General features: G+C 39.4%; 1 protein-coding gene across 2 annotated transcripts; it reads left to right on the plus strand.

Annotated features, from left to right (window-relative positions):
• Positions 1–292: 292 nt before the first annotated feature.
• apbb1 (amyloid beta (A4) precursor protein-binding, family B, member 1 (Fe65)) lies at positions 293–11,141 on the plus strand. Of its 2 annotated transcripts, none has more exons than XM_085370910.1 (14): positions 293–417; positions 1,003–1,655; positions 2,205–2,410; positions 2,496–2,555; positions 3,445–3,524; positions 3,600–3,666; positions 3,921–4,067; positions 4,363–4,490; positions 6,727–6,841; positions 6,972–7,056; positions 7,141–7,221; positions 7,336–7,451; positions 8,192–8,368; positions 8,536–11,141. In XM_085370910.1, the coding sequence occupies exons 2-14, from the start codon at positions 1,025–1,027 to the stop codon at positions 8,689–8,691; spliced, it is 2,049 nt and encodes a 682-aa protein (XP_085227036.1). In that variant the 5' UTR covers positions 293–417; positions 1,003–1,024; the 3' UTR covers positions 8,692–11,141. The 2 variants fall into 2 exon arrangements, with proteins under 2 accessions (XP_085227036.1, XP_085227037.1); XM_085370911.1 differs by having other exon boundaries at positions 1,008–1,655.
• Positions 11,142–11,345: the final 204 nt, after the last annotated feature.

The raw sequence follows: 11,345 nt of genomic DNA on the forward strand, positions 1-11,345 counted from the left end.
CCTGTTTTTGGCCAACTTTTGCTTCTTTTTGATGTCATCTTCATCTCCCTGTGATTATTTTGCATGCCTTCTTTTGTTATTTTACTCGTTATGGTTTCTTTCTTGGTTAGACCGGGAGCTGCTTACCCTGCGACCTGTATGCCCCCTCCCGCTCAGCGTCTAATCAATATTTGTGTGTGAAGTGTGAAGGACCGGTTTTCCTTCATTGGGTCTGCCTCCTGCTCTGTGCCTGAGTGGCAGCAGTGGGCTCTGGCCGTGACGTTAATCCGTGACGCAGGTTCGCCCTCCATCACTAGCCGAGCCCACAGACAGAAAACACCACCTAGAAACCGAGCGAGAGCCCTCACGATCTTTGGAAATATGTAGTTACGCTACACATTTTAGCGCATTTCGACGACAAAGGAGTTTGGTGAGCTGGTGAGTCAAAATTTTTAATAAAAACAGTGCTGCTGCAGTCACTTTGCTTCTGCAGTTTGGAAATGTTAGCTAGCCAACCGAGAAGCTAACATTAGCCTAGCAAAGATGTCGGTGATGGCGGACGGTGCCCGTTATTTCCAATTGCGGCGATGTTATCTAACAAGTAAAACCACGGTATTTACCTAGGTTTTATTAAACAATCATGTGAGTGAACCTAAATAATGACCCAGGTTTATACAGGCTCTTTACAGCGCCCGTTTATCTAAAAATGAAAAAGGTCGTGTTGGCAAATGGAAGGTGAAGCTGCTGAAGTGCGTTTTGTATTCGCCTGAAACCAAACAGTGAAAGTTGCCAGTAAAATGACCAACCCGGAATACACGAACAAGAAACGGACTTCATCCTTCATATTTTTAAACATTATTACTTCGCTGATTCAACATTTAACGGGCACTGTGAAATATTTGAATGTATTTGTATCAAGTGGTCGTTCTATATTTGAGAAACCTTGATGAGAATCTTTGCTAAAATCACTGCTAACTAGTATGCTAAAGGCAATGCTAATGTATTTTTTCCTCTCTCTGTCAGAGCAGCTACATGGACAGTTACCATGGGTGGTCATGATGATGAAGATATGACATATGTTGTGAATAAACAGAAGCAAGACGAAGAGCTAAAGAACAAACTGAATGACGGCAGCCACTGGTGCGACCAGGAGTCCACCGGCAACAATGCCAAGTGGGTCAAGGAAGGCCAAAACCAGCTGCGGAAAGTAGCGGAGAACCAGCAGGACCAAGACCACAACTGCAATATCAATCAGAATGGGAACAGGGAAGACTTCCCTCACCAGAACACCACTCAGGAAGATCAACAGGGTAACGAGGAGCAGACCAAGTCTCCCAAAATCGCAATGACCCCTGGTCTCAGTCAGGAGGAGTCAAAGAACATCCTTAATGAGCCGCTTCTCATTGACACCCTGGAATCCACAGAAGAGAAAGATAAAGAGAGAGAAGAGGATGATAAAGAGAAGGAAAGTAAATTGGAAGACGATGAAGAAACATCAGGTGACACCAGAGGAGAGAAACTGGCAGAAGAAGAGAGTAATGTGGAGTCTCAGAGAGTGGGGAGGAACGCTTGCCTGCTTTTTTCCAACATGAACGGGACACCAAGTGATGAAGAGTCCAGCTGGCCTGCTCTGTCTCAGGACAACACAGCTGACAGCTCTCCAAATGGCAACAGAGGTAAAAACTAAACAAAACATACAATGTGTTTAGACAACTTTATGTTGTAGCTTGTGCAGATATTAAAAAATCTGAAGAATACACTCTGTTTATTAGCATCATACTGCAGCTAACAAGAAAAGCCAAAACGGTCAAAATAGAAGCAACACAGGATGATTTGGCTGCTAAACATATCAGTAAAAAAGAGACTCCTGGAAATAGTGAATTATCATCTCTTTATTTAAATTACAGTTTGATTGCCAGATGCTATACTTTATTACTTAAATAACTCATTATTTTTAGTTATTATTAGTTTAAACCTTTCCTTTTTTTCCCCCCTTTTAAATACTGCAATATTAGGGGGGTGTTTTTTCTCAGGGGCAAAATTTAGAAAGCAGAACAGCTATTACATCTTCACCAACGCTTCCAAAGGCTGGTTGTGTTGACCAAATCAAAAAAAGTAAAATGTTTTTTTACTTTGTTAATTAGATAATTAATATGCATTTCCATGCATTTAGTTGAGATGAAGTTACCTATAGTAACCTTGGTCTCCTACTTCCCGCCCTTCAGAGTCTTTCTGGGATTCCAGTGCTTTTGAGACGGACACAGACCTGCCCTCGGGATGGATGAGGGTGCGAGATACATCGGGCACGTACTACTGGCACATTCCCACAGGCACCACTCAGTGGGAGCCTCCTTCACCCCTGGGTAAAGTTGGGGACTCCATGATGTCCTCCACGATGTCCCTGGAGACTACGCCCTGCGAGGAACCTGAGGTGAGGTCTAACCAGCATCCTAATTTGACAGAGGCACTGACAAGTAAAACTGTTGTTAACGGTAAGTCTTGTCACATTTTTCCAGGAATCTTGGGCCCAACTGTCCAGCACTGATGAAGGTGCTGGTGAAGGGGAACTGTGGAAGGTAAATCATGGCTAGAGTTTTATTCAACTCACCTCTTTGAAATGTCTTTTGAGTATATTTAGTAGGGTTGTGCGTAACGAGTCCTAGAAGATTAAATGTTGCTGTCATTGCTTAGTTAGAAAAATTTTTCAGTTTATCAATCTATAAGGTGGAAGGTAAGACAGATGTTCTACAGTACTTTGATCTAGAACAAGGATAGTTGTATGTAATACTCAAATAAATCAATGCTTAACTGCATTCGCTAGGTGGGATGCTTACATCCCTGAAGAATGAAAGCTGTTGGTTAGCACATTTAATGTTATTCAGAATCTGCTAACAAACCTAGGTAGTTCCTAGATTCAAGATAGTTTATTGTAATTTTGGATGGTATTTGCAGAAATACACAGGCTGAAATGTTGTTTCTCACCAGCCTCTACAGTGCAATAATCAATAAAAAAAATAACAACACAGTATCTAACAATCAAGCAGCAGGTTGCCAAGACACTTGGTAAACTCAGGTGTAAACAATCACATTAGGTAGCAGCAGGCCTCTCACAGAGAGGGTGTGCAGTGTTATGCCACACATTTCAGACATTTAAAATAAGATCTGACTATTAAAGAATATGATTCATGGATTAAAAACACCCTAAATACAAACAGACAGTTTTTTTTGATGGAGACTATTTACCCTAATTCATTAGAATGAATTAGAACTTGATTTTTTTTCCTGAACTTTAAGACTAGCTCACTAAAGTTTTTGCATTCTCCCATTTAAGACTAGTAAGTTAGTCACCAGGAACAACCCTAAGCCTTATAGTATTTTGGACAATATGACAGAATTTACATACCTTTCATGCATATGTGCTCTGTGATCAAATGGCTCCATCTGCACATAAATGTTTGTCTTTAGGAGGAGGGAGAAGTTGCATCTGATCAAAGTCTGAAGGAGTTTGAAGGAGCAACTTTACGCTATGCATCTATCAACCTGAAGTATGTGGTGTTAAAACTTTCTAATTAGTCAGTGTTAATTTTGGAGATGTTTAACTTTATTTTCTGTCATTGTAGTTATAATTGCTCCCAATCTGAGGATGAAGAGAAGCTTGCTCCACTCTGCACAGACTTAGAAACTAAGGTAAATCATCTGCTTAATTTTAGATTTTTTCAATATGTTCAGAGTAGTTGGGTCTCAGTTTTCATTTTAGAAATGCTGTCACAGAAAACTGGCATTGGAATGGGTCTCAGAGATGTAGGACATATGAAATGTGTAGGGGCGTTGATTATTTATCTATTTATTTACCTACCTACCAAAGATTAATAGTTTTCTGCACATGAAAGAGTTTTTTGTGTCCTAGTTTATACTAATATGCAGCACTTTTGTACTGTCAGTGTTTCGCAGTGCGCTCTCTGGGCTGGGTTGAGATGTCTGAGGACGACATGGCACCTGGCAAGAGTAGTGTCGCTGTCAACAACTGCATCAGGCAGCTCTCTTATCACAAACACAACCTTCATGACACCGCTGGGATCTGGGGAGAGGTAAGATGATTGTAATGACACACGCACACAGATATGTTCATGACATTTTATGTAATGTTCTTTTTAATAAGAATTTCTTTGAATGTGCAGGGCAGAAACATGTTTCATTTAGTGGTTGGTTCCAACCACAATTCGTCTTTGATGATTTGATTGAAAATGATTGATAATGCTCCATTTCCATTTCTAAAATAGTGTTTTGAATTCAAGAGAAATACTTAAAGTACCGTGGGTAACAACATTTTGTAGAAATGTGTGCTTAGTCTGACTTCTCAAACTGAAACGTGTGTTGTGACAGGGTAAAGACATGCTAATGGTCCTGGAGAATGACACCATGAAGTTGATCGACCCGCTGGGCCAGACTTTGCTTCATGCTCAGCCGATTGGCAGCATCCGGGTCTGGGGTGTCGGCAGAGACAACGGCAGGTCAGTATCCACAGCACAAGGGCAAATTGAAAATGGCAGAACTATAAAATGTATTTAACTGCCTTCTTCAGTCAGTTTTGAAAACAAATGTAATGTCATTGGCTCTGCTGTTTTTTATGATACTTAAAAAATATAATTTTTAACTTTAAGCTCATATAATTTTTTTTTTTTTTAATTGGACATGCATTTTTTTCTTCTTTCTATTAAAATGTAGCTCGCATTTGTAATTTGTTTGAGGTGCTCAGTGACAGCATGTTTCTAATGAGGCTATTTAAATCTCAAATTAAATATATCTCCAGGCTTTTTCCTAGGTTAAAATCTACCTTTGGAGGGCATGTAAACCTGATTGGATTTTTTTTTAAATATTTTTTTAAAAATTTTTTTGCATTTCCCAATTTTTGAGTTACTTTGAATAGTGACAAGCACAATGTATTTTAAGCTTAAGTAAATTTAACTCCACTTTATAAATGGAGGGGGGCAGATCATATCTTGCATATCACAATCTTGATAACTATCCTGATGGATGCCAAAATGTTTAAATGGAGCGGAAATCCTACTCGGTTTAAGGTTAACTGAAGTTTGCTGTGATGAATTTTTGCATTGAGTGAAATTTAGTTTAGTTGAGTTCCTGAATATTCTTCATAACTTCTGACTGAATAAGCTGCTTTATTTTCCATATTTGAATGGGTTTTTTTTTTTTTGCTGTTTTTGTATTGGGTCCTTACTCAGTGACTTAAAATGATGTGCTGCAGTTCTGAGATCTGGCATGGTGGCTGTGTTAGTCTTTATTTTGCAGCATGCTGCTGCCCTCTGCTGGATTTTTAATAACATTGCCTCCTGTTGCTGATTTCTTAATAATTGTGTATTTCTTTCTTTTCTTTCATGCTGCATTTTCAATCATGAGCAGGGAAAGGTATCCATTAATGATTACTATTCTAAAAACTGTATATAATTCTTGTTGTGTGCCATTTTGTTGTTATTTTCGTGTGTGTCTGTCTAGAGCAGGGCGATGTGACCCAAAATATTTATCACGCTATACATTTGAAAATTTGCAATAACGATATAGGGGCGATCGTGGCTCAAGAGTTGGGAGTTCACCTTGTAATCGGAAGGTTGCCCGTTCGAGCCCCGGCTTGGACAGTCTCGGTCGTTGTGTCCTTGGGCAAGACACTTCACCCGTTGCCTACTGGTGGTGGTCAGAGGGCCCGGTGGCGCCAGTGTCCGGCAGCCTCGCCTCTGTCAGTGCGCCCCAGGGTGGCTGTGGCTACAATGTAGCTTGCCATCACCAGTGTGTGAATGGGTGGATGACTGGATGTGTAAAGCGCTTTGGGGTCCTTAGGGACTAGTAAAACACTATACAAATACAGGCCATTTACCATATAACTGGTGATATAATTGACACTAGACAAAATACAATCAATGTATTTTCACTTAAACAGCAGCTGTTTTTTATGTGCATTAAAGTTATATAAAAATGTAACAGTGCTAATGCAAATTCCTTCCAGCAAGGAATTTGCATTTGGCTGAAATATCCTCAGCATAACCATGTATAATATCCACAAAACCTAAAAAGAGGTTATAAACACACAATACGGTAATATTATGTTGAAGCACAGTACGTATCACTCCGTGAGGCTCCTACCTACAATAGCCGTAATGCTTTGACAATCCATCAAGCGGTGCGGGTTCATAGCTTAGCAAAGTCGTACTAAAACATTTGACAGATTTGCGCCGTGTGCCGCATAAAATCGTTTCGAGCTCAGTAAACACAACCAGAATTCATACATAAGGCACACGGGATTATAAGGGGCACTGTAGATTTTCAGAAAAATCAAAGGATTGATTTTAAGTGTGCCGTATTTTCCAAAAAACACGGTAGCATGCTCTACCAAAAATAGTGCTTTGTGCTTTACAAACCAATTCTGGTTTATCTGTTTCATTCAGCGTTCCCTCTTTCGCCCTTCTCATTCTGTGCCGCCGGCATGCTTTTTCTGCCATGTGTGTATGAAAACAAAGGCACTGCGCATGCACGTTTTACCCATATTCTATCACGATATTTCATTTTCTTATCCTTGCCCAACATTATACCGGTATTACCGTGGCCGGCATGATATGGCCCAGCCCTATGTCTGTCTGTGTTTTATGTTCTCGTAAGCTTGCATTTTTAAAACCGTATTTTTAAAAACTGCAGATTTAATAAGCCACTCTGTATGTGTATATAATCTTTCTCCTGCAGGGATTTTGCTTATGTCGCACGAGACAACCTGACCCAAGTTCTGAAGTGTCACGTTTTCCGCTGCGACTCGCCCGCCAAGAACATTGCCACCAGCTTACATGAGATGTGTTCAAAGGTTAGCCCTTATTAGATTTGTCATTATGAATTCAAAGAGTCTCCGCTGATTTTGAGTTGTTTTTTTTTTTTTTTTTTTTTTTTTTTTAAATTTAATTAAAATTCACAGTTTTTCCCTTATTTAACTTCAGATAATGATGGAGAGAAAGGCCTCCAAGCCAGGGGTGAGCAGGCTCAACTCTGACCCAGGCAAACCTGTGGTCATCCCTGTTGAAGGTAAAGCAAAGTTAGACACTTTGAATGTCCTAATTTCTGAAAGCATAGGAACAAGTTGCATAATGTTTCCTCACTTCTTAACAGAGTTTCCAGCTCCAAAAAATGAACTCTTCCAGCGCTTCCGTGTTTATTACCTGGGCAATCAGCCTGTGGCTAAACCCGTTGGTAAGAAAACGCCTTAAAGTGTGTAACTGCTGTGCTAAATACTTCTATTGTACTTTGTCATGCTGACCGTGTTTGTGATGTGCTGATCATATATTCTGTGTGTGTTCTTTTCAGGTATGGACATAGTCAATGAAACACTAGAGACAGCAATGAATGGCAGAGATAAAAATGACTGGACTCCTGTCTTTGTGAATGTTGCACCAGCCACCCTCACAATACTTTCACGACAGGTATTGGAAAACAGTCTGAACATGACAGAACAGTATGGGGAATTAAAGTCAGTGACTGTCATCTTCACTGGTCCTTTTCTGAGTTGTCATCAGTATGTTTAAAATGTGCGATGAAGTCATCATCAGTGATAACCCTAAACCTAACTCTATTCTGTGGGAATAAGTCATTTTATTTACGTTTTACTTTAATTAAAAGTAATTTAATTAATTTGGGGGCATTAAGCTACACACACAAGAGATATTTGTAAGAACAGTCCTTTTTGCTTTTGTCCGCTTTTCTTTTCTTTTTTTCTTTTTAAAGTTTTGTGAGAAATAGCAGTGATTCTCATAGTCTGGACTCTGATATTTATCACTTGCAGTAACCATCCTAGAGGATAAACTTAAATGTTTTTCTTTTGGAATTGCTTTGAAAATCAAATGATTTTTCTATGACTAGGATTTTGCGATTTACTCTAAAATTACCATGAAATATTTAGATTGTAAGGAGAAACTGAACAGATGAAGCAAAGCCACATACCAAGTGTTACCAAGTGGTACTTTGTTTTCTGACCTATTTGTTTTCCTGAACTCATCTTGTATATTGCTGGTAGTTGAAAAGAACTTATAAGGTACTTGGTTTTCCTCGTGTGATGATCTAGAGTTGTGTCTGAGGGTTAGGGTGGACTGCAGAAGATTTCCACATTTTAACAAATTTTTTTGACTGGACAACCTTTGTATTTTTTATTTTTTTAAAACTCTAGGATGAGGAGGTGCTGTCAGAGTGCAGGGTGCGTTTCCTGTCTTTCATGGGTGTGGGGAAGGACGTCCACACCTTTGCGTTCATCATGGCGGAAGGTCCCCACGATTTCACCTGTCACATGTTTTGGTGTGAACCCAATGCGGCCAGTCTGAGTGAGGCCGTGCAGGCTGCCTGCATGGTGAGTCACATGAAACACTCACCATGAGTCAGCATGAGACTAAACTAAATAAGAGTTCCTGTTTGTCCTTAAGTGGGAAGATAATTTGCCACAGTTGTGGAATCCAGTGTTGAGTCTTGTCTTTGTCACCTTAGACATCCATGTTTGTGGTTTTGTTCTCTTTCAAGCTTCGCTACCAGAAATGTTTGGATGCACGTCCGCCCAGCCTCGCCTCCTGCCTGCCCACGCCTCCCGCCGACTCTGTGGCTCGCCGCGTCAAGAAAGGCATGCAGAGTCTGCTCGGCAGCTTCAAGAGCTACAGGTCAGGATCTCAGTCCCCGTGAGCTCGAGTGCAGATGATACACTGTCCTTTAAACACAGGACCCATCACAACAGCCCCCGTTTCACTCTCACTTGTCCTTCTCTTCATCCTTCTGCCTTACGACTTGTCTCGTCACTTAGTCTACAGTGTGCAGAGTAGTTTGTGGGGAAAATGTGTGTCTGAAAAGATTGCATTTATTTATATATTTTTTTCGGCTTTTACTTTATACAAGAATTTTAAACTCTCATCTCCAAACAGATGAGCCCCTGGCATCAAATGTTGTCTTTGCCGGGACTACTCCTGTGAGTCTTTAATATTTTTGTGTTTTAACAGAAACAATGCCATGAATGTTGAATATGGATGTATTATATTTTAAATGCAATGCTAGATTTTGCTTGAAAAAGAGGTTGATAAATTCCCTCACACATATGCTCTCGTCCCCTCGTACCCCTCAGTGCAATTATCATCTCCGGCACGCCTCCTTTTCTACTGTTTTAAAGACCGTACTGTAAACCACTTGTGGTCGGTTGGTGTCAGATCCCCAAACTGATTTTCTAAAACATCACAGCATCTCTCTCTCTCTCTCACCTTAGGTTGTAACAAAAGAGTTTTAGATGTCTCGGTGATGTGCCACGTAGTCATGTACCCCGCTCCCCGACTCAAACAATGTATTTTCAGTCTTCCAAAGAACTCTACGGTCATCTGTCACATAGTGAGCAAACACTGATTTGAGTGGAGTGTGTTTCTCATTCATTCTGCATGAACATTTGCAAGTTCAGTGCTAGTGTGCAATAATCAGATGTTCCAGTGCGGTTGCCATGCGATTATTTGTTCACTTTATTTGAGAGAGTCTGAAAAGATTTTGAGTGAGGCTAATGGAACAACAGAGCCATGTTTAAAATCATTATATTATGATAGATATAATAGTAATAAAAACAATCTACAAACTCTGGGTTTTCTCAAAGACATTTACCACCAACAACTTCTGAATAGTACTGTAGAAACTCACCACAGGCTGCATGTTTTGATAGCTTAGAGTTTTTGCTGCTTGCAGCATTGTAGTGCTTAAGAGCCATCAGTGTATCCTGTAAATTCTTTCTGTGTTTCTGTATGGTAAAAGAGGAGGCTGGAGCTGATGTGTTGTTTCGTGTTACATAGGCATGTCACTCTAGGTAGTGTCAGTGTTTATCATAAGCTAGCAGTAGAAAGTTAGACTTCCTGTCAGGTTCTTCAACACTGAAAAGTTGAGAGCAAATTGATGTCTGTATTTAGTTTGTCACAGGGAAACCTAGAGATGATCTCTAAGTGGTTTACATTTTTATTCTTTTCCTATGCCAGACTTTAATGTGTGTGGGTACCTGGCCGCTCCAGTTAATGTATTTTTTTTATCGTTTTCACACACTACAGTGTACACATTTAAGACGATTTTCACATTAGCTCGTTTAGATTTAGTTTTTATAAAGAACACACTACTAAGCCGAGTTGTATTTTATCTTTGTGTCTGTCAGTGAACAATACTGTATGTAGCACAATAGTAAGTCATCTAATGTTAAAGATGCAGTTTGTGAGATGTTTTGGACACTAGGGGGCGTCTGTTTGACCATGTTGTATAAAAAATAGTTTCACATCAAATGCATCGCCACAAGTAAATGACAACACATAATAATGTAAAAGGAATCCAGAGTTAAAATTGTGTCTGAAACATCTTTAATTCATTAATATATAAAAGATAAATATATTTTATGGAACATTAAACCCCCTTAAATGCATTGGTGCAAAATAATGCACATCTTTTCTCTAAGATAAAGCCATTTTTAAAAAATGATTTAAGCTAACGACTGACGTAATTAGTTTTCTGACTTAGTCTCTTAAATAACACTTTGATATAGTTAAAAGCTAAAATCAGAGGACCAGCACTATGGAAAGTGTTTAATCTATATTTAAAAGATAAAACCAAATGTTGGTGCTTCAGACAAGTGTGACAGTGTCGTTTTAAACAAGTTTTTTAACATCTGTTCATTTGTCTCCATCCAGTTGTGGAAGCAAAGCTCCACGCTGGCCTCTCCATTCGTTCAAACTCACAACACTAAAACTCTTACCAACTGCTTCTTTTATGTGCGTAAAAAATATAACACTACTGAAACTTAGACTACATTGACTCATATTACTGCCTTGTCACTCATGTGTCACTTGGAATTATTGTGCTTTTTCTCCTTCAACGATTGCTGTGTCCAGTCAATGGCAACACTAAAGCCAGATGAGTTAAAGAACATTAGCAGATTAATTTATTTCTGTTCATGTAAATTAGGTGTATAAAATGTATGTATATAAAAGTCACTGCACAATAAATGTGAACATATCATAACTGATTATCTTGTGGTCTTTTAATGTCATTTTTCTGGTTGTGTGAATCCAAGTGTCTCTGGGGAAATTGGTTTCCAAAGGGCAGGATTAGATCCTATAGCCTGAAAATGTCTCCTTGTGGTTGTAGAAGCGTTGGATGGTTTTCTTTCTCTATCAATGCCTTTATCTGCTATTGTTAGCTGGTCCATTAAAATGGAAAGAACCAAGTGCAAGCTGGGTGGCCCTTTTTTGAATATATTGCAAAGCTGCTGACACTAGTGTTACCATATGTATTGACAAAGCAGTCACACAGTGTATTAGCAGATAAGATAC

Source organism: Diplotaxodon limnothrissa, linkage group LG14 (genome assembly GCF_057381915.1).
Source record: "Diplotaxodon limnothrissa isolate DT_005_m linkage group LG14, D_limnothrissa_male_GT1.1, whole genome shotgun sequence".
NCBI lineage: Eukaryota > Metazoa > Chordata > Actinopteri > Cichliformes > Cichlidae > Diplotaxodon > Diplotaxodon limnothrissa.

What these genes read in the sequence shown, in the direction of transcription:
- apbb1 (XM_085370910.1), top strand. Translation starts at nt 1,025, where the DNA reads ATGGGTGGTCATGATGATGAAGATATGACATATGTTGTGAATAAACAG. An exon ending in CGCCCTGCGAGGAACCTGAG is followed by an intron (nt 2,411 to 2,495) that starts GTGAGGTCTAAC and finishes ACATTTTTCCAG; the next exon opens with GAATCTTGGGCCCAACTGTC. An exon ending in TACATGAGATGTGTTCAAAG is followed by an intron (nt 6,842 to 6,971) that starts GTTAGCCCTTAT and finishes ATTTAACTTCAG; the next exon opens with ATAATGATGGAGAGAAAGGC.